This window comes from Chiloscyllium plagiosum, unplaced genomic scaffold (genome assembly GCF_037043375.1).
Source record: "Chiloscyllium plagiosum isolate Xiang-an unplaced genomic scaffold, Cpla_swu_hap1 HiC_scaffold_12, whole genome shotgun sequence".
Taxonomy (NCBI): domain Eukaryota; kingdom Metazoa; phylum Chordata; class Chondrichthyes; order Orectolobiformes; family Hemiscylliidae; genus Chiloscyllium; species Chiloscyllium plagiosum.
In genome coordinates, this window is record NW_028270150.1 from 100,020,801 (window position 1) to 100,047,698 (window position 26,898).

Sequence of the window (26,898 nt, forward strand, 5' to 3'; positions counted from 1 at the left end):
TATGACTCTGCTTTTTGAGCTCTCTACCAAGGGCAACCAGTTCCTCCTGTCTACTCAATATAAGAGCAAATTACTGCAGAATCTGGAATCTGTACTAAAAACACCAAATACTGGAGATCACAGCAGGTCAGACAGCATTCATGGAGAGAGAGCAAGCCAACATTTTGAGTCTTGATGACTCTTCAGAGTCAAACTTGTTGCTTTCCTCCTGTCTACAGCTCCCACTATCAAATACTATACACAGTATGATTCAGTCTCAGACACAATGAATCTTAGATGAAAATAGACAAGATTACCCTGGATAATTATATTAATGCTATCACAGGACTTTGGTGAGGTCTTTTCTGGAGTACAATGTCCAGTTCTGGTCACCCTGCTACAGGAAGGATTTTAATATGGAGAGGGTTCAGAAGAAACTTACCATGATGTTGCCAGGAATGGAGGGTTGGAGTTATAAGGAGAGGCAGGATAGGCTGGGATGTTTTTCATTGGAGCATAGGAGGTTATGAGGTAATTTTCTAGCAGTCGATAAAATCATGAGGTGTATAGATACGGAGAACGGCAGGCATCTTTCCCCTAGGGTGAGGATTTCAAGACTTAGTGGGTACATTTTTAATGGGTGAGGAGAAAGATTTTAAAAAGACATGAGAGATAAAAGATAAGAGTGGTCAGTGTGTGGAATGAACTTCCAGAGGAAGTGGTGGATGAGGGTACAGTTATGTTCAAAAAGATGTTTGGATAAGTTCAGAGTATTGAGTGCAATTCTGGTCTCCCTCCTATCGGAAGGATGTTGTGAAACTTGAAAGGGTTCAGAAAAGATTTACAAGGATGTTGCCAGGGTTGGACGATTTGAGCTACAGGGAGAGGCTGAACAGGCTGGGGCTGTTTTCCCTGAAGTGTCAGAGGCTGAGGGGTGACCTTATAGAGGTTTATAAAAACATGAGGGGCATGGATAGGGTAAATAGACAAAGTCTTTTCCCTGGATTGGGGAAGTCCAGAACTCGAGGGCATAGGTTTAGGGTGAGGGGGAAAAATGTAAGAGGGACCCAAGGGGCAGCTTTCTCACACAGAGGGTGGTACGTGTATGGAATGAGCTGCCAGAGGATGTGGTGGAGGCTGGTACAATTGCAACATTTAAAAGGCATCTGGATGGGTATATGAATAGGAAGGGTTTGGAGGAATATGGGCCGGGTGCTGGCAGGTGGGACTAGATTGGGTTGGGATATCTGGTCGGCATGGACGGGTTTTTCATGCTGTACATCTCCATGACTCTAAGCGCATGAATAGGAAACATTTGGAAGGATATGGGCCAGGAGCAAGCAGGTGGGAATAGATTACTATGGTCAGCATGGAATGGTTGGACTGAAGGGTCTGTTTCAGTGCAATATGATCCGAACAATTTTAGTGAAGGGACACTGCAAAGCAAGCAGGAAAACTGTTGCATTGTCACATTTGGAGATAAATCAGCTTGACACTAAAAAAAATACAATTGGAAAACAAATGTTTATTGTGAGTGAAGAAATAAATCACGAAAGATGGTTAAAAGAGAAACAATAGCAACTTAGTTAAAAACAACTTTGCTTGGAGGAAGATCTCATCGGCAGCCGCACTCATCATAGTGTCTCAGGACAACGTTGTCATTGTTATCGTAATAGAGCATGGAGATGGGGGAGAGTTTAATGGGGACACAGCAGGGTTGGGGAGTGTCCTCAGGGTCAGTGGCGAGCACCAGGGTTTGCAGAATGGCATGGTTGGTGCCGTTGAGGCTTTCGCTCAGTGGGTAAGGGCACTTCCCATGGCAATAGTTGGCCATGTAGCCCTGGGGGGCAATGATCCAGTGCTGCCAGCCCACGTCCCTGAACTGGATGTGGAGCCTCCTGCGTTTGCAGACGCGGCTGAAGGCCAGGGGCAGCTGGAAGGAGCTCCTCTTCCTCCTTGACGCCCGGCATTTCTCCCGGTTCAGGCTCACCACCAGCAGTGAGGCGCGCAAGGCCAGTCCGAGACGGGCACAGGCCAGGCCCGGTACCCGCCTGCTTCCCATCAGGGAGCTGCCCACCTCCAGGATGGCACCCGGGTTCCCACTGTGATGCCTCCAGGCCCTGGAGACAACGGTCAGGTCAAAGTTGAGAGAGACTCGGAGGCTCTGGAAGGACGTGAGGAGATGAGGCTCGGACTGGAGGAGGGGGGCCCTCCCACATTCCAGAGGGACAGGGTGCAGGTTTCCCCTGCTGCCCCGGGGAGTGGGTACGGCTCTCCCGGGAAGCTCAGCTCCAGCCTGGCCAACGTCAGCTCCTCCGCCTCCTCAAGCACCGACAGGTTAAAGTAGAGACTTCTCCGAGCGCATAGCCATGGCTGGGATCCCAGGCCAGAGATCGGACTCCCTGACAAAAAACAAACAAACAACGATTCGCATTTATGTAGCGCCACCAACCTAATCAAGCATCCCAAGGTGCTACTTCGTAGTATTATAAAACAAAGAAAGGCATACATGGAGTTGGCAGATCAGGCAAGCTAGAGTCCATTCAAGGAAGCACATTTTCATTAGAATCTTAAAGCACAAAGCAAGATGGAGATTCAGAGATTCCCAGAGCCTGGGGTTGAGGCAACTGAATGTAGGGGACACAAGTGACAGAGCAAATAAAACTGGGAATGCAACCAGAGGAGAGGGTTAAAGGAATGCTGATATCTCAGAGAAACAAACAATGCAGGGATTTGAAAAGAAGGACGAGAATTTGTTTTCAGAAAATCAAGATGTTGCTCGAGGCGGAACTGGTGTAGAGTCAGACAGCACGTTAAGGCACGGGAAACATCATCTTGGATAATCTCCAGAGGATTGTATGTCAGAGAAGCGCTGGGAGTGTGTGGGAATAGTAGAGTCTGAGTCGGGTGTGAATTATAGCAGCGATTGATTGGAGGTGGGGCGACGTCATATAGGTGGGAAATGACTGGTTTCAGTGAGGAGATGGGAAGTTAGCCTTGGGTCAAACATGACTCTAAGGCTGTGAACAGATATAGAACATGGAGCAGAACAGCACATTACAGGCCATTTCACCCATGATGTTGTGCCAAGCATTTATCTTAATCTAAGATCAACATAACTTGCACACCCTGCAAATTACTGCCATCCATGTGCTTGTCCAGCAGTCACTTAAATGTCCCTAATGTCTCGGACTCTACTCCCATCGCTGGCAGTGCGTTCCCCACACCCACCACTCTGTGTTAAGAACCTCTGGCATCACCCTAAACCTTCCTCCAAACACCTTTAAATTATGACCCCTTGTGACAGCTATTTCTGTCCTGGGGAAAAGTCTCTGGTATCTACTCTATCTATGCCTCTCACTACCTTATACACCTCTATCAAGTCACCTCTCTTCCTTCTCTCCAGTGTGAAAAAGCTCTAGCTCACTCAACCTCTTAAGACAAGCCCTTGGGTCGAGGCAGCGTCCTGGTAAATCTTCTCTGTACCCTCTCTAAAGCAGCCACATCCTTCCTATAATGAGGTAACCAGAACAGGACACAATATTCCAAGCGTGATCTAACCAGGGTTTAGAGTTGCAGCAAAACCTCATGGCTCTTAAACTCAACCGCCTGTTAATAAAAGCCAAAACACCATACTCATTAATAACAACCCTATCAACTTGGGTGGCAACTTTGAGGGATCTACATATGTGGACTCCAAGATCCCACTGTTTCTCCACACTGCCAAGAATCCTGTCTTTAACCCAATGCTCAGCATTCAAATTTGACCTTTCAAAATGAATCACTTTGCACTTATCCAGGGTGAACTCCATCAGCCACTTCTCAGCCCAGCTCTGCATCCTGTCAATGTCATGTTGTAGCCTGCAACAGCCCTCAACACTGTCTACAGCAGCACCGGCCTTTGTGTCATCAGCAAACTTACCAAACCATCCTTCTATTTCTTCATCCAAGTCATTTATAAAATTTCAAAGAGCAGAGGCCCAAGAACAGCTCCCTGCGGGACACCACTGGTCACCAACTTCCAGGCGGAACACTTTCCATCCACTACCACTCGCTGTCTTCTTTCGGCCAGCCAATTCTGTATCCAGACAGCCACATTTCCCTGTATCCCATACCACCTTACTTTCTGAATAAGCCTACTGTGGGGAACCTTATCAAATGCCTTACTGAAATCCACATCCACTGCTCAAACTTCATCAACTTGTCTCGTCACATCCTCAAAGAACTCAGACTTGTGAGGTCTGACCTGCCCCTCACAAAGCCCTGCTGACTGACTATCTTTAATCAAACTATGTTTTTCCAAATAGTTACAAATCGTATCTCAGAATCCTTTCCAGTACTTAGCTTACAACAGACATAAGGCTGACTGGTCTGTAATTCCCAGGATTTCCCTATTCCCTTTCACAAACAGAGGAACAACATTCGCCTCCCTCCAATCAGCTGGTACTACCCCCATGCAGAGTGAAGATGCAAAGATCATCGCCAGAGATCATTCCTCACTTCCCTTGGATATATCTGGTCCGGGGAGAAAGTGAGGTCTGCAGATGCTGGAGATCAAAGTTGAAACTTTATTGCTGGAACAGCACAGCAGGTCAGGCAGCATCCAGGGAACAGGAGATTCGACGTTTCGGGCACAGGCCATTCCTGAAGAAGGGCCTGTGCCCGAAACGTCGAATCTCCTGTTCCCTGGATGCTGCCTGACCTGCTGTGCTGTTCCAGCAATAAAGTTTCAACCCTATATCTGGTCCGGCCCTGGGGACTAGCTATCTTCATGCTTCCCTGAATTTCCACATATCCATTTTCTTAATATCAAACTGCTCAAGCCGATTAATCTGGTCTATGGTGTTCCCACCATCAATGAGGTCCCTTTCCAGTGAATACTGAAGGAAAAAAACTCATTCAGAGCCTCTCCTACCTCTTCAGACTCCAGGCACAAGTTCCCTGCACTATCCCTGATCGGCCCTACCCTCTCTCTGATCATTCTCTTATTCCTCACATAAGTGTAAAATGGTTTTAGGTTTTCCCTAGTCCTTCCCACCAAGGCTTTTTCATGCCCCCTCCTAGCTCTCCTCAGTCCATTTTATATGCAGAAGATCGAGTGGAGGACAGGGTAAGGAGTAAACAATGGACAGGGATACAGCCCAAAGAACAGTTGGACAGACAAAGGAGTCGATAACAATCTGGCTGGGAGAGTAAATAGCTGTTAATGGAGACTGTTAGTGGCTATCAATAGGTAGTGTGTAATGGCAGGGTAGCTGATAACAAGCCTGGTGTGAGAGACTGGGGCCTAGGGCATGGGGCAAGTTCAGCCCTAAAATTATTCAATTTTATTTCGAATCTGGAGGGCTGCAGGGTCCCCAAGTGGAAAATGAGGTGTTATTCTTCCAGCTTGCACTGAGCTTTGCTGGAGCACTGCAGCAAACCTGAGACAGAGGTCTTGGTCAGGGAACAAGGTGGTGTGTTAAAGTGGCAGACTGTTGGAAACTCGGGGTGTTTTGTGCAGGCAGAACACAGGAGTGCTGCGAAGTGGTCACCCAGTCTCCACTTAGTTTCCCCAGTGTAGAGAGGAGACCACATTGTGAGCATCGAATGCAGTAGACTGTGGGATTAATCTGGTCCATGGTGTTCCCACCATCAACGAGGTCCCTTTCCAGTGAATACTGAAGGAAAAAAACTCATTCAGAGCCTCTCCTACCTCTTCAGACTCCAGGCCTCAAGATCCCTGCACTATCCCTGATCGGCCCTACCCTCTCTCTGATCATTCTCTTATTCCTCACATTGAGGAATTGTGGGAAGCGCAGGTAAAGGGCTGCTTCTCCTGGAGAGTAGTGAAGAGGGAGGAGGTAAATGGAAAGGTGCAAGGGATGGGAAGATGTGGTTACAGGGGAAGGTGCCATGGGGTTTTGGAAGCAAAGGAAGAGTGGACCAGGGTGTCCTGAGAGGGAATAGTCTCTGTGGAAGGCAGACGAGAGGAGAAGGGAGGGGAATGTGTGTCTGGTGATGCTATCTCTCTGGAGATAGCAGAAATGGTGGCTGATGATCTTCTGGGTGTGGATGCTGGTGGGATGATAGATAAAGACAAGATTAACCCTATTGCTGTTGTAGGAGGGAAAAGAGGAAGCTTCCAGTTTCCTGCCACTTTAAAACACATCACCCTGTTCCTTGGCCAACATGTCTGCCCCAGGCTTGCTGCAGTGTTCCAGCAAAGCTCAGTGCAAGCTGGAAGAATAACACATCATTTTCCACTTGGGGACCCTGCAGATAAGAGTTCAGTAACTTTAGGGCCTGAACTATCTCCCTGTCCTAGCCCTCTACCACCCACACCAGGCCTTGTTATCACAGAGACAAAACAAACCTGTAGATGCTGGAATCCAAGGTAGACAGGCTGGATGAACACAGCAAGTCAGGCAGCATCAGGAGGTGGAGAAGTCAACATTTTAGGTGTAACCCTTCCTCAGGGCTGGAAGTGGGTGTAAGGGAAGCCGCAGATAAAGGTGGAGATTGGGGGTGGGGTGGGGGTGAGGAAAGAGGAAGGTGCAGGGTGGTGAGGTGGGGATAGGTCAACACAGGTAGAGGGTATGATTTGGTTGGTCAGTGGGAGGAATAAATAGTTGGTGGCTGGAAGGAAGGGTCGATGAACATCATGGGGGGGGCGGGGCAAGAGGCTGAGGAGGAAGCTTATTTGAAATTGGAGAACTCAATGTTCAGTCCTCAGAGGAGTAGCCAGACTAACTGCTCCTACCCCATCAGCCACTTCACCCTGCCTTAGGGTCACTTACCCAGATCAGGAAGATGACGGACAGTGTCTCCATCCACCCCCATCTCATCCACTCGGCACGGCTCAGCTCCAGTCGGGTCGTCCTGGGTGAGGGACCTAGACCTCCTGTGGTACATTTTCCAGAACTGAGCTGGCACAGGCCTGGGCTCAGAGGGCTGGGGTCTGCTCCGTAAACCCAACGCTTTCAGGAAGGCCTTCTCCTGAACCAGGGGCTCCAGCAGCGGTTCCCCCAGCCCGACTGGGCAAAGGGAAGTCACAGTGACACAGAGAGAGAGAGCCAGCCCAGCGCAGCCATTGTTAGCTCCAGCACCAGGGGACTCAAGAGAAAAAGCTGGGCCCAGTCCTGTTACAAAGCAGGGTCAGACTCAATTAACCCAGTCTACTGGTGATTCATCCCCTCCCCCCCCCCGGGAGCAGCCTCACATTCTGGGGCTGAGGGGAGCAAGGAACCTTCCTGCCTTCACCATTTGGGATCCTGACTGCCTCTCCATCCCAGACAGACAGCGATAGGGTTAATCCCAGATACAGAGTCTTGACAGATTTAAAGTAACCAGAATTTTCATTTTCATTACTTCCAATCAAGTCTTTTAAGAGGGGAGGAATCAGTGGTAACATAACTTAGCTTTATAGTTTAGCAACTGAAAGAGGCCATTCAGCCCTTCAAACTAACCTATATCATTCAATTAATTAATCTATGGCCCAACCTCAGCTATCAGGTTTGGTTCTGTAATCCCTAACAACTGTATCTAATTAAAAAAATCTCCCAAATTCTGTTTCAGAATTTTCAACTACACTTTTGAAGGGAGAGTTCCATATATGCATACTCCTTGGTGTAAATGGGTAGCTCTAATTTAAGGTCATACGCCCCTCCCCTTGTTCTGGACTACCCTCCACCCCTCAAACAAAGGTAATGATTCCTCCCTACCCAACATATCAACTCCTTCAATTATCTTAATTAGTTAACAACAAGAATGTATAAGCCTCGTCTGTAGAGCCAGTTTTCAGAACTTAACCCTTTAACAGCCTGAATAGGGGAAGATGATGGCCTGGTGGTGTTATTCTGGGGAGAAAGTGAGGACTGCAGATGCTGGAGATCAGAGCTGAAAAATGTGTTGCTGGAAAAGCGCAGCAGGTCAGGCAGCATCCAAGGAGCAGGGGAATCGACGTTACAGGCATAAACCCTTCTTCAGGAATGAGGAGGGCATGCCAAGCAGGCTAAGATAAAAGGCAGGGAGGAGGGACTAGGGGGAGGGGCATTGGGAATACGATAGGTGGAAGGAGGTGAGGGTGAGGATGATAGGCTGGAGAGGGGGTGGGGGCGGAGAGGTCGGGAAGAAGATTGCAGGTCAAGAAGGCGGTGCTGAGTCCGAGGGTTGGGACTGAGAAAAGGTGGGGGGAGGGGAAATGAGGAAGCTGGAGAAATCTGCATTCATCCCTTGTGGTTGGAGGGTTCCCAGGCGAAAGATGAGGCGCTCTTCCTCCAGGCGTCATGTTGCCATGGTCTGGCGGTGGAGGAGGCCAAGGACCTGCATGTCTTTGGCGGAGTGGGAGGGGGAATTAAAGTGTTATTCTGGGGACCCAGGTTCAAACCTTACTGCAGCACATGGAATTTGAATTCAACTTTTAAAAAATCTGGAACTAACAGACTAATGATTGTTGGATGATTATTGGGAAAACTCATCTGGTTCCTTTAGGCAAAGGAAATCTGCCATCCTTACCTGGTTTGGCCTACATGTGACTCCAGACCCACAGCAACATGGTTGACTCTAAACTGCCTCTGGGGAAATAGGGATGGGCAATAAATTCTACTTAGGCAGCGATGCCCTCAACACGCGGACGAATAAAGAAGAAAAGATTATCACGCTCGTGAATATCAAGCTATGCAGTCCTCCCTCTGAGGTCCATTCTTACATTTATTGTGTAGCATTGAGTTCTGTATTGGTGATGTGGTGACCTTTAGACACATGTACCACTTTCCACTCCTTTGTATCCAGCCCCTTTGAGGTGAAACGTGATGTTCCATTATTCTAAATCATGAAGGGGGCCTGGGCACAGTCAGCAGGGAGAAGCATTCCCTGTGGGGCTAGGATAGAGAACTAGGGGGACCCAGGTAAAAGCAAAAGTAGCAATGAAGGTATAATCTCATTGGATGGTGGAGCAGACTCTGTGGGCTGAATGGTGAAAGTGAGGACTGCAGATGCTGGAGATCAGAGTCAAGAGTGTGGTGCTGGAAAAGCACAGCAGGTCAGGCGGCATCCAAGGAGCAGGAAAATCGACGTTTCGGGCAAAAGCCCTTCCTGATGAACAGCTTATGCCCGAAAAGTCGATTTACCTGCTCCTCGGATCTGCCTGACCTGCTGTGCTTTTCCAGCACCATACCCTATGGGCTGAATGGTCTACCTTTGTTCCTACATCTTATGAGACATAAGGGAAACACCTTTTTTGTGCAGCAAGATGGATAGGGTCAGGAGTACACTACCTGATCGTGTGGTGGAGGCAGGTTTTGATTTGATTTATTATTATTCCGTGTACCGAAGTACACGGTGAAAAGTGCTGTCTTATATGCTTTACAGGCAGAATGTACTCTACACATACATCAGGGTAACAGAACAAAGTGCAGGTTACAATGTCACAGCTGCAGAGAAGCTGCAGAGAGAGATCAATACTAAAGAAGTCCATTCAAATTTTGATAACAATGGTTCAATGGAAACCTTCAAATGGGAGCAGGATCATTAGCTCAAGTGAGGTTAAATGCAGGGCTATGCAGGGAGTATTGCTTGTGCAGAGGGCCAGTACAGAGGCAGAGGGCCAAGTGGCTTTTTTCTGGATTGCAATCCAATCCTGTTAGCTTTAATGATTTTTTGTTTTGTATTGTTCAGTAACTTTGAGTGCTTTTTGTGTCTAAAACTCTCTGTGCCTCCCAAATTCTCACTGCTTAAAGAAAGACTGCTCATTCTTGAGTTGAAAGGCTGACTCGCTATTTGGCCTAACAGCTGGATGCCTGTCCCTGCAGACTACCAGGAATACACACTTCAGTCTGGGAGACTCCACAAAGCTGTCTGAGTTGAAGGGGAGAGCTTATGATGTTAACATGAAGTCCAGCAGTGTCTGTCTGGGATGGAGAGGGAGCTCCTTTCAGATGCAAACACCATTATTCAGCTCCTTTGAAGAGCCACTGAGCACTCACCATAGGTGAGAATTGATGAACGTTGGCAGCTTATTCAAACCCAGGGACACCAGCAGTCAGGATCCCAAATGGTGAAGGCAGGAAGGTTCCTTGCTCCCCTCAGCCCCAGAATGTGAGGCTGCTTCCGGGGGAGGGGGAGGGGGGGGAGGGGGAGGGGGGGGCTCCCTGTTGAAATGTTAATTACAGACAGATAGATAGATATATATAGAGAGAGAGAGAGCTTGAATCACCAGTTGACTGGGTTAATTGAATCTGACCCTGCTTTGTAACAGGACTGGGCCCAGCTTTTTCTCTTGAGTCCCCTGGTGCTGGAGCTAACAATGGCTGCGCTGGGCTGGCTCTCTCTCTGTGTCACTGTGATTTCCCTTTGCCCAGTCGGGCTGGGGGAACCGCTGCTGGAGCCCCTGGTTCAGGAGAAGGCCTTCCTGAAAGCGTTGGGTTTACGGAGCAGACCCCAGCCCTCTGAGCCCAGGCCTGTGCCAGCTCAGTTCTGGAAAATGTACCACAGGAGGTCTAGGCCCCTCACCCAGGACGACCCGACTGGAGCTGAGCCGTGCCGAGTGGATGAGATGGGGGTGGATGGAGACACTGTCCGTCATCTTCCCGATCTGGGTAAGTGACCCTAAGGCAGGGTGAAGTGGCTGAGGGGGTGAATTCAGGGAGTTGGGGGTTTGGTAGGAGCAGCCTGGCTAACTACTCCTTCCTGTTAGAATTTGGTACTCACAGCCAAGTGGAATGAGTGAGGGAAATATTACCGACAGGGTTTTGAGGGAAAGCTCGATCAGGGGGATGTGTGGAGAAGGATTTGCTGGCAGGTTGAGAGGAAACAAAGTTGGGAGGAAGCTGGAGCAGGGAATAACCACTGGCAGTGATTCGGAGAGCAGCAGGGTCTTGTGTCTGTGGTAAACACTGTATCCCCTCCCTGTCATACTGTCGGAGTGACAGCAAATACCCGAGAAGGAGCTGTACTGCTCCCTGTCCTGTTGAAGAATGTGATGCTCGGTTATCACTTTTGGCTGGGTATCAATGATTAGTGAATGTATTTGAGCCTCTATTATTATTACAACTCGTCCTTAATTGGGAGGCCCAACCTGCCTTTCCTTGGTGGGGGTGGAGTGGGCGGTCAGTCAGGGAGTCCCCCGTTTCCTTTGGGAGGGGTGTGGTGTGGCTCAGTCTGAATTCCTGAAGCAAGTGGTGTCTGTGTGGGCGTGGCGCTACCTGGGAGGACTGGGCTCATTCTGAGGTTGTGTTACCTGGAAGTGAAGGATGAGGGGGGGGGGCATGGTGAGGGTTGGGGGACATTGATGTCAAGGTCAGTATGCCCCCCATGGTGGCAGGATCAGCCTGAGGTCAGTATGCCCCCCATGGGGTAGGATCAGTGTGCCCCCATTTGGGCACGGTCAGTGTTGCCCCATGTAGGTGGGATCTGTATGCCTACTCCGGAGACAGTTTTGACCTGCGCCATTCGCTGGTCGTGCAGATGTTTTAAGGGTCCTAGGTTCGATTCCAGCCTCGGGCGACAGTCTGTGTGGAGTTTCTACATTCTCCCCGTGTTTGCGTGGGTTTCCTCCGGGTGCTCCGGTTTCCTCCCACAATCCAAAGATGTGCAGTTCAGGTGAATTGGCCATGCTAAATTGCCCATAGTGTTAGGTGCATTAGTCAGAGGGAAATGGGTCTGGCTGGGTTACTCTTCGGAGGGTTGGTGTGGACTGGTTGGGCTGAAGGGCCTGTTTCCACACTGGACGGCACGGTGGCAAAGTGGTTAGCACTGCTGCCTCACAGCGCCAGAGACCCGGGTTCAATTCCCGCCTCAGGCGACTGACTGTGTGGACGTTTGCACGTTCTCCCCGTGTCTGCGTGGGTTTCCTCCGGGTGCTCCGGTTTCCTCCCACAGTCACAAAGATGTGCAGGTCAGGTGAATTGGCTGTGCTAAATTGCCCGTAGTGTTAGGTAAGGGGTAAATGTAGGGGTATGGGTGGGTTTCGCTTCGGCGGGTCGGTGTGGACTTGTTGGGCCGAAGGGCCTGTTTCCACACTGTAATGTAATCTAATCTAAATAATCTAATCTAATCACACTGTAGGGAGTCTAATCTAATCTAATCTAATTTGGGAACACATCTCTTCAGCTATTGTCCCTCTCACCGCAGGAAAAACAACTCTTGGCCTGACCAATCATTCAAACTATTCCCCTCCCCCCCCACCATCTCCCATTTGCCTCCTGAATCCTTCCCTGGGCCTTCATGTTTACATCTCTCTGATGACACTGACAGGTCCTGGCACTATCTCATCACCACCGCCTCTCAGACTGCATGTCTTTTCACAGCCTTAGTGTCACATTTGACCCCAAGACTAACTTCCAATCTCCTCACTGAAACCAGTAATTTCCACCCCGTTGCCCCGCCTCAGATCATTTGCTGCTCTAATTCTCATCCAACCCCAGACTCAGTTATTCCCACACACTCCTGGCGCCTCTCTGACACACAATCCTCTGGAAACTTGAGATTATCCAAAATGCTGTTTAGGGCGGCACGGTGGCTCAGTGGTTAGCACTGCTACCTCACAGCGCTAGGGACCCGGGTTCGATTCCCACTTTGGGTGACTGTCTGTGTGGAGTTTGCACATTCTCCCCGTGTCTGCGTGGGTTTCCTCCGGGTGCTCCGGTTTCCTCCCACAATCCAAAGATGTGCAGGTTAGGTGAATTGGCCATGCTAAATTGCCCGTAGTGTTAGGTACGTTAGTCAGGGGTAAATGGGTCTGGATGGGTTGCTCTTTGGAGGGTTGGCGTGGATTTGTTGGGCCGAAGGGCCTGTTTCCACACCATAGCAAATCTAATCCAATCTGTGCCTTAATTTGCAGCCAGTCTGAACTCTTATCATCCCTGTGCTGTCTGACCTACACCAGCTCCTGCTCAAGCAACATCTTGAGTTTTAAAAAAAACTCTCATCCTGTTTTTCAACTCCCTCGAGGCCTTACCCCTCCTATCTCTGTACTGTATTCTCCTCCAATTCCATGACCCCTGAGATATCAGCATTCCTCAAACACTGACCTCTGGTTGCATTCCCAGTTTTATTTGCTCTGTCACTCGTGGCCCCTGCATTAGTTGCCTCAACCCCAGGCTCTGGGAATCTCTGAATCTCCATTTTGCTTTTGTGCCTTAAGATTCTAATGAAAATGTGCTTCCTTGAATGGACTCTAGCTTGCCTGATCTGCCAACTCCATGTATGTCTTTCTTTGTTTTATAATACTACGAAGTAGCACCTTGGGATGCTTGATTAGGTTGGTGGCGCTACATAAATGCGAATCGTTGTTTGTTTTTTTTTGTCAGGGAGTCCGATCTCTGGCCTGGGATCCCAGCCGTGGCTATGCACTCGGAGAAGGCTCTACTTTAACCTGTCAGTGCTGGAGGAGGCGGAGGAGCTGACGTTGGCCCAGCTGGAGCTGAGCTTCCCGGGAGAGCCGTACCCACTCCCCGGGGCAGCAGGGGAAACCTGCACCCTGTCCCTCTGGAATGTGGGAGGGCCCCCCTCCTCCAGTCCGAGCCTCATCTCCTCACAGTCCTTCCAGAGCCTCCGCGTCTCCCTCAACCTTGACCTGACCGTTGTCTCCAGGGCCTGGAGGCATCATAGCGGGAACCCGGGTGCCATCCTGGAGGTGGGCAGCTCCCTGACGGGAAGCAGGCGGGTACCGGGCCTGGCCTGTGCCCGTCTCGGACTGGCCTTGCGCGCCTCACTGCTGGTGGTGAGCCTGAACCGGGAGAAATGCCGGGCGTCAAGGAGGAAGAGGAGCTCCTTCCAGCTGCCCCTGGCCTTCAGCCGCGTCTGCAAACGCAGGAGGCTCCACATCCAATTCAGGGACGTGGGCTGGCAGCACTGGATCATTGCCCCCCAGGGCTACATGGCCAACTATTGCCACGGGGAGTGCCCTTACCCACTGAGCGAAAGCCTCAACGGCACCAACCATGCCATTCTGCAAACCCTGGTGCACGCCACTGACCCTGAGGACACTCCCCAACCCTGCTGTGTCCCCATTAAACTCTCCCCCATCTCCATGCTCTATTACGATAACAATGACAACGTTGTCCTGAGACACTATGATGAGATGGTGGTGGATGAGTGCGGCTGCCGATGAGATCTTCCTCCAAGCAAAGTTGTTTTTAATTCTGTTGCTGTTGTCCCTCTTTTAGCCTATTTTATATGATTTATTTCTTCCCCCACAATAAACATTTGCTTTCAAACTATATTTTTTAGTGTCAAGCTGGTTTTGGTTTTTATCTCCAAATGTGACAGTTTTCCAACTTGCTTTGCAGAGTCATTTTGATATTTAAAGCTCATTCATCTGACCGAGGCCCAGCAGAACTAATTGTGGAATATCTGGAATTAAGAGTCTCATCATGACCACAAAACTACTGTCAGGAAAGATCCACAGCAGGTTATAGTCCAACAGGTTTATTTGGAAGCACTAGCTTTCGGAGCCCTGCTCCTTCGTCAAGTGGTTGTGGAGAATAAGACTGTAAGACACAGAATTTATAGCAAAAGTTTACAGTGTGATGTAACTGAAATTATATATTGATAAAGACCTGGATTGGTTATTAAGTCTCTCATCTTTTAGAATGACCCTGTTGGTTTCAGTTCTTTCACATGTAAATCCCAGAACCTTTTTTGATTATAATTAGTTCCTGGTCGAACTGCATTTTGATTTTAAATGCTATTCCTTGAAAATACTTTATTTAGTTTTCTGCGCTGTTCACCAGTACTACTGCATGGAGAGTGGCATTTCCCTATACCCTGGCTCCTTCCAAGAGGGTTAGACTTGTCAAAGTTGACAATCTCCTGTCTATGTTTCTGATTCTTATGTGAAGTAATAGGATGGAAGGAATTAGTGAACACCGTTAGCGACTAGGAACACAAATAGGCCGTTCAGCCCCTTTTGATCCTTCAGCCCTTCAGCTATTCAATTCGATTGCAGTGGATTTGTATGTTGATTGGGAAAAAACCCATGTAGACATGGGGAGACTGTGTGCAAACTCTCCACAGACTGGCTCAGTGGTTAGCACTGCTACCTCACAGTGCTCGGGACCTGGGTTTAATTCCAGCCTCAGGCAGCTGTCTGTGGTTTTCCCATATTCTCCCTATGTCTGCATAGGGAGAATATGGTTTCCTCTAGCATTTCGAAGATATTTGATTGGCCATGCTAACTTGCCCATAGCGTCCAGGGATGTGCAGGTTAGGTGGATTAGCCATGGGAAACGTGGGGCCACAGGGATGGTTCTCAGAAAGTCAGTATGGGCTGAATGGCCTGCTCCCACACTGTAGGGATTCTATGAACCTGGATCCTTGATGATGTGAGGTAATTGTGCTGGCCAGCTGCTGTGGATCTTACCTGACTCATTGACAGTAGTTTTGTGGTCATGATGAGATCCTTAATTCCAGATTATTATTAGATTTAAATTCTACCATCTGCCCTGGTGGGATTGAACCCGGGTCCGCAGAACATTATATACATTTCTGGAATAATTGGCTTGTGATAATACCTCCACACCATCAGCTCCCCCCATCTTGCCTGAAACGCTGAGATCTAATTCTACGGCCATAACTGGGAAATGATAAACTGAACACCAGATGTGGGACCACGTTATCACAGGGTCCTGTATTACAAGATATTTTTGTATTATTCACAAAAGAAATGAAAAAGCATTATCCTTGCGAACACTGTCAGCACCTTTTACTGTGAGAAAAGCAGCATTAAGCCTCATTCCAATGTTAACTGGGGAACCACACTCTTCACCACCCCACCCCCCCCCCCCCCCCCCCACCGCCTCAACCCTTTTTAAAAACTATTTTTCTCTTACTATCTGCTGATCCCATCCCAAGGTTTCAGGTTTTGTGCAATGTCACTTTGAAGTTTGTCATTGGAAGCTGTGAGGTGAGCCACACCCTCTGTTCTAGCTCTGTTGCCATGGAAACATGCACTGCGTGCAAGTTTTTCAGGGTGATAGAGAAAGTTGATAAGGCTGTTTAAAGTTAAACATGTGCCGGATCCTTGATTTATAAATAGAAGGAGAGAGAACAAGGGCAAGGAATTCACGTTAAATGTTTGTAAGTCATTGGTTAGGCCTCAGTTGGCATACTACACCACCCTTTAGGAAAGGTATTGGCATGGATAGAGGATTGGCCGACTGGCACATAGCAGAGGGAGTGGGGATAAACAGGTCGTTTTCATGCTGATAGCCGCTTACTAGGAGAGTTCCACTGGGACCACAACTATTCACGTTATACATTAATGATCTGGATGAAGGAACTGAGGGCATTGTTGATCAGTTTACAGATGGCACAAAAATAGATGGAAGGACAGGTAGTCTTGAGGGAATGATGGAGGGAGTTGTGGGGAGCTAGAGAAGGACTAGGACAGGCCAGGAGAATAGGCAAAGAAGTGGCAGATGGGCCTAGGCTAGCCACCAATATCCACTACAAACCACCGATTCCCATAGTTACCTTGACTAAACGTCTTCACACCCTGCTTCCTGTAAAGATTCTATTCCAATCTCCCAGTTCTTCCATCTCCATCACATCTGTTCAGTTGACAAGGGGCCTCTGAAATATCCACCTTCTTCCTCAAGGTTCCCCAGCACCATGGTTGACAGGGCCCTCGGCTGGGTCTGACCTGTCTCTGCACTTCAGTCCTCACTCCCTCTCTTCCCTCCTGCAACAGCGATAGGGTCTTCCTTGTCCTCACCTACCATCCCACCGACATCCACATCCAGAGGATCATTAAGGCACCATTTCTGCCAATGCCAGCGGGATGCCAACACAAGACATATATTCCCCTCCTATTCTTTGTCAGCCTTCCGCAAGCACCATGTCATTTGGGACACCCTGGTCCACTCCTTCACTCACAATGGCCCCCCCCACAACCCCAGGGCACCTTCCCCGGAACTGCAACAAGATGTAACACAAGGCCTTTTACTTCCTCCCTCCTCAGTATTCAAGCCCCAACCTTCCAGGTGAAGCAGTGCTTTACCTGCACTTCACTCAATCCATCCTATTGCATTTGTTGCCCATCTTGTGATCTCATCTACGATGGGGGGAGAAAAAGCTTAGACTGACTGACCACTTTGCAGGACACCTACATTCTGTCCACAAAAAAAGACCCTGCTGCCACTTCACCACACCAACCTGTTCCCTGGCCAACATCTCTGTCTCAGTTGCTGCAGTGCTCCAGTGAAGCCTCAGGGCAAACTGGAAGAATAGCACCTCATTTTCAGCTTGGGAACTCTCTAACCTTCTGGACTCACTATCAAGTTCAATAATCCTAGGGCTTGACAAACTTTCTCCCATGTCCTTACCCCAACCCCCACACACCAGGCCTTGTTATCACATGTTCTGCTATTACACACAACCCCTTGTTAGCCATGAATAGTCCCCATCAGCAGCTATTCATTCTCCTAGGCTGATCATTATCCACTCCTTTGTCTATCCAAATGTATTTCTCTTTCTTTGGGCTGTATCCTCACCTATCATTTTCTCCTTACCCCCTCCCCCTACCCTTTCGCTTCCATAAAAAATCAATGGGGCGGCATGGTGGCTCAGTGGTTAGCAGGGCTGTCTCACAGCACCAGGGTCCCAGGTTCGATTCCAGCCTTGGGTGACTGTCTGTGTGGAGTTTGCACGTTCCCCCCCGTGTCTGTGTGGGTTTCCTCCAGGTGCTCTGGTTTCCTCCCACAGTCCAAAGATGTGCAGGTTAGCTCAATTGGCCATGCTAAATTGCCCATAGTGTTAGCTGCATTAGTCAGAGGGAAATGGGTCTGGGTGGGTTACTCTTTGGAGGGTCGGTGTGGACTGGTTGGGCCATAGGGCCTGTTTCCATGCTGTAGGGAATCTAATCTAACGCTTTCCTAGCCACCATCAATTCTGAGAAAGAGCCACTGGACCTGAAACATTAACTCTGATTTCTCTCCACAGGTGCTGCCAGACTTGCTGCACTTTTTTGAGCAATTTCTGTTGTTATTTGTGAGATTATGACACTTTGAGAAGAAGATTAGAGGCATAGACGATTTTCTAAATGGGGAAAGATTTTGGAAATCTGAAACACAAAGGGACTTGGGAGTTCAGCTTCTCTTCAGGTTAATATGTAGCTTGGGTTGGCTGTTAGAGAAAGGCAACATTAGCAGAGATGGATTGTTGAAGCTGTAAAAGGCTCTGGTCAAATTGCTCTGGGAATATTATGAGCAATTTTGGGTCCCATATCTAAAGAAGATGGGCTGACTTTGGAGGGGAAGTTCACAAGAATTATCCCAGGGATGAAGGATTTGTCATATGAGGAGCAGTTGAGGACTCTGGGGGGGGGGGTCTGCACTAAATGGAGATTAGAATGATGAGGAGGATCTCATTAAAACTTACAGAATACCAAACGGTCTGGATAGACTGGACGTGGGGATAATTTTTCCAATAGCAGGAGTGACAAGGACCTGAGAGCACGGCCTCAGAGTAAAGCAGTGACCCTTCAGAACTCAGCTGAGGAGGCATTTCTTCAGCGAGAAGGTGGTGACTCTGTAGCGAGAACACAAACTAATGATCCAGTTCTGGTCACCCTGTTACAGGAAGGTTATTGTTAAGCTGGAGAGGATTCAGAAGAAATTTCCCAGGATGTTGCCAGGAATGGAGGGTTTGAGTTATAAGGAGAGGCTGGAAAGGCTGGGACTATTTTCACTGGAGTGTAGGAAGTTGAGAGGTGAGGGGTGAATACCATATGTCTTTTCCCTAGGGTGGGTGATTTCATGACAACGGGGCCTCTTTTTAAGGTGAGAGGATAAAAATTTTAAAAAAGACATGAGGGGCAATTTTTTTTTGCATAGAGAGTGTGTTGAATGAACTTCCAGTGGAAGTGGTGGATGTGGATACAATTGCAATGTTTAAAAGACATTTGGATAAGATCATGAATAGGAAATGTTTGGAGGGATATGGGCCAAGCACAAGCAGGTGGGACTAGTTTAGTTTGGGATTACAGTCGGTGTGGACTGGTTGAACCAAAAGGTTTGTTTCCATGCTGTATGACTCTATGATTCTATAACGGTTAATGGAAACATATAACGGGTGAATGGAAACTTGTTAGGTCAAAATTACATTGGGGGTGATGATGCATCTCAACCATGTCCACCAGTCTCTAAAGGCCTCTATCATGCTAGCAGACACTGCATACTCCCCCTCCACAGACACCCAAGCACAGACAGAATCACAAAATAGGGGATTTTCATTTCTACTCTGAATCAAATTATAACCAGCAGAGGAAATACCACTGGCGAGTTTTAACAAGAAGAGGCACTTGTCATACAAAATGAGCCAATTTATTGCATGATCAAAATAGATACAAATTACATTAATGAGTTAATCATAATACATGTGCTGTACTGCTCAATTCTCCACTCAAAGGCCACATGCCATCATCAGATTGGGGGGGGGAGGTCAAAGCAAGCTCACATTAACTGTTTCAGAACCATTACCTAATAAAACAGGAAGCACTCTCAATAGCAAGTTTTGAAACAAAATTGGATAAATGCACGAAGGGGAAATATTGTAGGATTGAATAGTTTCCTTCTCTGTTGCTTTTATAATTGCTCCATGGTATTAATTGCAGTGAGCTGTCTGTGATTACACAGCAAGATTCCAATACTGTTTCACCGTAACCATCTTCGGGATCGGTGGCAGATTAGTTTGCCAATTCCAATTTTCTATTTGCTGTTTTAACCTTATGTTGGAGCTGTGTGCCTGACTTTGCTTCTTCAGTCACCAGACACAATGTTGACCCTGCTTGCTTCTAGTCTTTGGAGAAGTAAGCAGGTAATGCTTAGTGAATCATGAAGAACACACAGTTGGTCAGTGATATTTATTGTGGCCACAGTTGTAATGATATGTCCGATTTTTAATAAAACTTTTTAAACATTTTTGTCATTTACATAAATGATTTGGATGCGAATATAAGAGGTACAGTTAGTAAGTTTGCAGATGACACCAAAATTGGAGGTGTAGTGGACAGCGAAGAGGGTTACCTCAGATTACAACAGGATCTGGACCAGATGGGCCAATGGGCTGAGAAGTGGCAGATGGAGCTTTATTCAGATAAATGCGAGGTGCTGCATTTTGGGAAAGCAAATTTTAGCAGGACTTATACACTTAATGGTAAGGTCCTAGGGCATGTTGCTGAACAAAGAGACTTTGGAGTACAAGTTCATAGCTCCTTGAAAGTGGAGTCGCAGGTAGATAGGATAGTGAAGAAGGCATTTGGTATGCTTTCTTTTATCAGTCAGAGTATTGAGTACAGGAGTTGGGAGGTCACGTTGCAGCTGTACAGGACATTGGTTAGGCCACTGTTGGAATATTGTGTGTAATTCTGGTCTCCTTCCTATTGGAAAGATGTTGTGAAACTTGAAAGGGTTCAGAAAAGATTTACAAGGATGTTGCCAGGGTTGGAGGATTTGAGCTACAGGGAGAGGCTGAACAGGCTGGGGCTGTTTTCCCTGGAGCATCGGAGGCTGAGGGGTGACTTTATAGAAGTTTACAAAATTATGAGGGGCATGGATGGGGTAAATAGGCAAAGTCTTTTCCCTGGGGTTGTGGAGTCCAGAACTAGAGGGCATAGGTTTAGTGTGAGAGGGGAAAGGTATAAAAGAGACCGAAGGGGCAGCTTTTTCATACAGAGGGTGGTACATGTATGGAATGAGCTGCCAGAGGAAGTGGTGGAGGCTGGTACAATTGTAACATTTAAGAGGCATTTGGATGGGTATATGCATAGGAAGGGTTTGGAGGGATATGGGCGGGGTGCTGATAGGTGGGACTAGATTGGGTTGGGATATCTGGTCAGTATGGACGGGTTGGACCGAAGGGTCCGTTTCCATGCTGTACATCTCTATGACTCTAAATTAAGATCCTCGCCAGTCTTGAGCACTGTTTGTTGAGGAGAGATTTCTCAGGTATATTCCAGGTATGTGTCAGCAGATGAACAGCACCATAAGATTTATTCTTACCCCCTCCAACCACTCTGTAGTCTGCGTAGGCTTCCTCCGGGTGCTCCAGTTTCCTCCCACAGTCCAAAGATATGCGGGTTAGGTGCGTTTACCATGCTAAATTTTTATGTACATATATGTTAATATCATTTATCTTAGAGTTTAGATTTTGAACTAGTGGCATGTGGGTTTTCATCTATGTGAAATATGTTTAATAACAAACTGGTCAGTGTTTCTGGAGCCATAATTTTGAACCAGCATGTATCAGAGATTTGGGCCCTCCTAGTCCAACAACGTGTATTTGTTTGCATTGTGGAGTTTTATAACTGGAGAGAGAAAACATTAATGGTTTAGGACAATCAATAATTGAGTTTTGATTTGGAAAGAAAAGTTTTGTTTCAATTTGTAGAAGATCTACCTGGAGAAAAGAGTTAGTTTACAACAGTTAGGTTCCTTGATGTAAAGGTTTTAGTTTGAAATCCAAGTCCAGAAGTGTTGGGTTAAAATACTGAAGGGGTTATTTGAAGCTAAGAAAATTTAAGCTCAGTTGTATCAAAAAGGAAAAGGCTATCAATTTCTGAAGACCAGAAATAGGAAGAAATGTTAAATAAAACCTATAGATTTGACAGAGAAGGGAACTATCTTGTTGGTATTTGAGTATGGTAGTGATGGTGACAGAAATGGACGGGATATTATTTTGCTGTGTGTTCTGACATCTTTCAAGTTATGTTAAATAAGTAGCTGCATTTATTTTATCTTCAACTCTCTTGAGTAATGGACTTCTGTTTTATTCTCAAAATCAAAAATGCTGCATTGCATGGTTCTGTTTTGCTGAAAAAGCAACACATCAAATTGAAAACAAAACATGATCGATCAAGCCAGATTTCTGTCTACGATCTGATTTGTCTAGCATCAATTGGGAACATAACAGTATGCAGGTGCTGTCTGAGAAATAAGAAACAGAAGGGGCATGATATAAGCTGGGATAATCCCTTAAAATACAGGACAGCCGGTCCCTCTGGCATTGGGTTCCACAAAATTGGAAAGAAAGCAAGGCTTCAGAAATGGTGCAGCCTTGTCACTTGAACTCTGCCTAGAATGATGAACCATCAAGAAGAAAAAATTTCAAATTGAATCAATTTTTATTAGCAGAAGTCTAATCATGTGCTGATATTTTATAAGTGTTTAAAATTGTGAAAGAATGGGACATTATAAAAGTAGCAGATTGTCTTCAGTATTTGAAAGGCCTAGACTGAGAGTCACTGATGCACGATTAAAGGTAAGAGTGAAGTATTAGCACAGAGAGGTTAAACTTTGCAAGGCTGTGGAGCAATTTCCAGGGTTCACATTTGAGATAGAAACTGTGTCAACATTCAAGGTTAGATTGTTGGGGTGGCTGAAAGGCAAGGGGATGATGGATTGTGGGTACAGGCTATGTCAACGTGATCAGGAATATTTGCTCAATTGGATGATACACAAAGGCACAGACTGATTAGTTTGTGTGTTGTGTGTTATAGGCCAGGTTCAACGCAGCCTGAGCAATTACAGTCAGAGATTGGGAAATTAATTCAAGAACAGTAAGGAACACTTCCCCCTCTCTTACATCTATCTCGATCTCCTCCTTTAGTGGGCGGCATGGTGGCTGAGTGGTTACTGATTCCAGCCTTGGGCAACTGTCTTTGTGGAGTTTGCATGCTCTCCCCATATCTGCATGGGTTTCAGTTGGGTGCTCTAGTTTCTTCCCATAGTCCAAAGTTGTTCAAGTTAGGTGAATTGGCCATGCTAAATTGCTGACAGTGTCCAGGAATGTGCAGGGTAAGTGGGTTAGCCATGGGAAATGCAAGGTTACAGGGATAGGGTAGGGGGGGGGGGTCCGGGTGGGATGCTCTTTGGAGGGTTGGTGTGGACTTGGTGGGCTGAATGGCCTGCTTCCACACTATAGGGATTCAATGAATCTGATGTCTCCAGCATTACAGATCCCAATCTAAGTCGATTTGCTCCACGTGATATCAAGAAATAGTTGGAGACATTGGATATCACAATGGCTATTGGCCCTGAAACATTCTGGCAATAGTACTGGAGACATCTGCTTCAGAATTTGCCACTCCTCTAGCCAATGCTGACATCTACCCGACAATGTGGAAAAATACCAAGGTATGTCCTGCATACAAAAAGTAGGAAAAATCCAGGGAAGACAATTACACTCTCATCAGTCTACTCTCAAAGATCAGCAAACTGATGGAAAGGATCATTGACGGTGCTATTAAGTGGCAGTTTCTCAATAAGTTTGTGGTTCACCAGCGACATCCTGGTTCTGAACTCATCACAGTTTTTGGTCCAAACAAAGTACAAAAAGCTGAATTCTAATGGTGAGGTGACACCCCCTTGATGCAGCATTTGACCGAGCGTGGTGTCAAGGACCCCTCGGAAAACTCGGGTCAATGGGATTGAGGGAAAATCTGTCGCCGGTGTGAATCACAACACAAAGGAACATGGCTGTGGTTATTGGAAGTGCAAACCCTTTAGAGACACAAGGAATACCTTCAGCAACACTGAGCTTAAGATATGATAACTGTACTCCCTCCAACACCCACTTACACTCCATATTTGCACAGACCATGCAAGATGCTTGAGACTGGCATTGAGAGAATACTGCCAGTGAAGATTTGATGGGCTACCAAATCTGTACCTTTCAAACGAAATGGCAGCACTGTCAAAAGCAGCACATCAAAAATAAATCCTCTTTGGTTGTCAGTACAAAAAAGTCTTTACAGTGAAGCTATAAAGATCCTTCCACCCAAATATCCTGTAGATAGAGTGTACAATTCTCTTTAATAATACCCTATCAGGAGCCTGCTGTTTTACCCAGTGCCATTAATTTAGCGATTAAGTAATATTGTCTGTAATCCAGCTAAAGACGCTGAATGAAATCAAACAGACAAGTTCAAGGCTGTGGATGGGTGTGTTCTTCTATCACTGCAGTTTTTGGAATGACATTATAATTTAATTGATTGGGTTACTGTTGTCACATGGAGTCACACAGCACGGAAATAGACCCTTTGGTCCAACCAGTTCACGCCGAACATAATTCCAAATTAAACTAGTCCCACCTGCCTGCTCCTGGCCCATATCCCTCTAAACCTTTCCCATTCATGTACTCATCTAAACGTCTTTTAAACATAACTGTGCCCGCATCTACCATGTCCTCAGGAAGTTCATTCTGCATCCTTTGTATAAAAAAAATTGTCCCTCATAGCTGCTTTAAATCTCTCTCCTCTGACCTTAAAAATATGACACCTTTTCTTGAATTCTTCCATTCTAAGGAAGAGACATCTACCATTAACTCTATCTATACCCCTCATGATTTTATAAACCTCTGTAAGGTCACCTCCTACACTCCAGTGAAAAAAGTCCTAGTATATCCAGTCTTTCTTTCAAACTTAAACCTTCCATACCTGGTGACATCCTGGTAAATCTCTTCTGAATATACTTCCTACAACTGGGTGACCAGAAATGGACACAGTATTCCAGAAGAAGTTAAAAATCACACAACACCAGGTTATAGTCCAATGGGCTTATTTGGAAGCACTAGCTTTCAGAGCACTGCTCCTTCATCAGGTGGTTGTAGAGTATAAGATCATAAGACACAGAATTTATAGGAAAAGATTACAGTGTAATGCAACTGAAATGGACAAACCTGGATTGGTAAGTCTTTTATCTTTTAGAATGGGTTGCAGGTTTCGGTGGCAACCCCAGGAATCCTGATGAAGGGCTCTTGCCCGAAACATTGATTCTCCTGCTCCTCGGATGCTGCCTGACTTGCTGTGCTTTTCCAGCGCCACATTGTCAACTCTAATCTCCAGCATCTGCAGTCCTCACTTTCGCCATGAAAATTCCAGAACTTCTTTAAAGTGAACTTCTTGAGACAACTTAAGGTTTTATAACAAAAGTTGACGTCTCAGCTCAGACAATGCATTGAAGATGTGAGGCTAGAGTCTGTCTGTATCCCAATCTTGAGTCAGACTGGTTCTATTTCTAAAACGGAATTTACAAAATAATACATGTATTGCCAGCCTGCATTGACTATCTGCAGATTGTGCATTCTTTGAGCAAAATAGAATGTATCTGCAAATATAGTTCTGCAAATACAAATTCACCCCATAGACTTATAAGTGTGTGTGCCTACATGAGAGAGAGTGTGTGCATGTGAGTGTGAGTGCACGTGAGAGAGTTTGTGTTTGCATGTGTGAAAGCTTGGTAAAGTGTGTATGGGTGTGATGGAGTATAAGCCTGTGAGAGGGTACGTGTGAGTGTGGGTGGGTGTCTGTATGTGAGTGTATGAGAGAGAGCATGTGTACGACAGAGGGTCTGCGTGAGTATGTGTGTATGTGTGCTTGTGAGAGAGTGTATAGTCTAGTGGGGTCACCTGTAGTGTGACATGAATCCAAAATCCCGGTTAGGCCAACCTCGTGGGTACCAAACTTCGCTATCAGCCTCTGCTCGGCCACTTTGCGTTGTTGCCTGTCCCAAAGTCTGCCTTGGAGGATGGTGACCAGAAGATCAGTGGTCGAATGTCTCGGACCGCTGAAGTGTTCACTGACACACCCCTGTCTGTTTTTTTTATAAATATTTTTATTAGAGATTTAACATTTTTACAAGTTTACAAAAATAAACAAAACTCTCAAATACAAACATTGATATACAATTAAATCAAATATACAATAGCCAAAATTTAACAAAAGAAAAAATACCGAAAAAGAAAAAAAAACTCAACTGTCTACTAATCTAACCTACAACTAACCAGAGTGTATATTTAAGTCTCTTACATGCTCGGAATGTGTTAACATCAAATGTAATAAAACCCGTATCCGTGCGGGATTCCTCTCCTAAGGGGCCCCGGACCAGCCAGGTTTCTAATCTCAATTAAATAAAAGCCCTTGTTAGGATAACCGAGATATCTGTATTTATGTAATTCAAAAAGGGCTGCCATATTTTATAAAATAATTCGGTCTTTCGGTGCACCATATTTGTAAGGAAGTCAAGGGGAATACATTCCATAATTAATCTGTGCCAATTTGAAAGTCCGGGGGGCTCTCAGCCACCCAGTTCACCAAAATATTTTCCTTGCACAGAAAGAGAGAATAGAAAATAGTCCCTTCCGTACATGTCCAGGGAGGGAAAGTTCGAAAAGCCCAAAAGGAGAGATACAGGGTCCACTTTAATTTCTGTTCCTAAAATTTCTGTCAGGGTACTTGCTACTTTAGTCCAATATCTACGGATCTTATGACAGGTCCATAGGCAATGTACAAGAGTGCCCACCTCTATTTTACATTTAGGACACATTGGAGATGCTCCTGCCTTAAATTTTGCCAATCGATCCGGTGCTATATGGGCCCTATGAAGTATCTCCAGCCGAATAGCCTGGGTTCTTTTACAGATGGTGATTCTTCTGGCGTTTTCCCAAATATCATTCCACGTTTCTATAGAGATTTCTAGTCCCAAATCCTGATCCCATGTTTTAAGCAGATTATCCATATCTCCCGATACTTCATCATGTAGTAAATGATAAATAGTACTGATGGAGGATACCCCAACTGGTCGTAGGACACTACATTCTCTATCTGATTTATAAAGACTATCTAATAACGTAGTCTTCTTCTGTATATAGTCTCGAATTTGGAAGTATGGAAAGAGGTCTCCATTAGGTAATCCGAATTTCTGACCCAGCTGTTCAAAAGACATCAGGACCCCATCCTTAAATAGGTCCCCAAGACATGAGATACCCCTGGATCTCCAGAGTTTAAAAGTGGCGTCTGTAAACCCCGGTTGGAATCCCCATGCTCCCACTATCGGTGCATAGGGGGATGTTTTATGTGAATTACCCTCATTTTGCCACATTATATTCCAAGCCTTTAATGATTTTCCTCTTGTCTGAAAATAAGAGGTAAATAAGTGGGTA

General features: G+C 46.5%; 2 protein-coding genes across 2 annotated transcripts; one reads left to right on the forward strand and one right to left on the reverse strand.

Moving 5' to 3' along the window:
* Window positions 1-1,594: 1,594 nt before the first annotated feature.
* Window positions 1,595-6,873, reverse strand: LOC122555529 (protein DVR-1-like). Its single transcript, XM_087992362.1, has 3 exons — window positions 6,759-6,873; window positions 2,249-2,381; window positions 1,595-2,099 (listed from the first exon to the last, which is right to left on the reverse strand). The coding sequence occupies exons 1-3, from the start codon at window positions 6,871-6,873 to the stop codon at window positions 1,595-1,597; spliced, it is 753 nt and encodes a 250-aa protein (XP_087848488.1).
* A 3,391-nt stretch (window positions 6,874-10,264) lies between these two features.
* On the forward strand, window positions 10,265-14,071 carry gdf3 (growth differentiation factor 3). Its single transcript, XM_087992363.1, has 2 exons — window positions 10,265-10,556; window positions 13,269-14,071. The coding sequence occupies exons 1-2, from the start codon at window positions 10,265-10,267 to the stop codon at window positions 14,069-14,071; spliced, it is 1,095 nt and encodes a 364-aa protein (XP_087848489.1).
* The last annotated feature ends 12,827 nt before the right edge of the window (window positions 14,072-26,898 follow it).

Excerpts from the sequence above, each read along its gene's own strand:
- LOC122555529 (XM_087992362.1), bottom strand. The coding sequence starts at position 6,873 with ATGTACCACAGGAGGTCTAGGTCCCTCACCCAGGACGACCCGACTGGA. Across the intron at positions 2,382-6,758 it reads CCGTCATCTTCCTGATCTGG|GGAGTCCGATCTCTGGCCTG; the intron begins GTAAGTGACCCT and ends GTTTTTTGTCAG. Across the intron at positions 2,100-2,248 it reads CTGAGCTTCCCGGGAGAGCC|GGCCTGGAGGCATCACAGTG; the intron begins GTACCCACTCCC and ends CGTTGTCTCCAG.
- gdf3 (XM_087992363.1), top strand. The coding sequence starts at position 10,265 with ATGGCTGCGCTGGGCTGGCTCTCTCTCTGTGTCACTGTGATTTCCCTT. Across the intron at positions 10,557-13,268 it reads CCGTCATCTTCCCGATCTGG|GGAGTCCGATCTCTGGCCTG; the intron begins GTAAGTGACCCT and ends TTTTTTTGTCAG.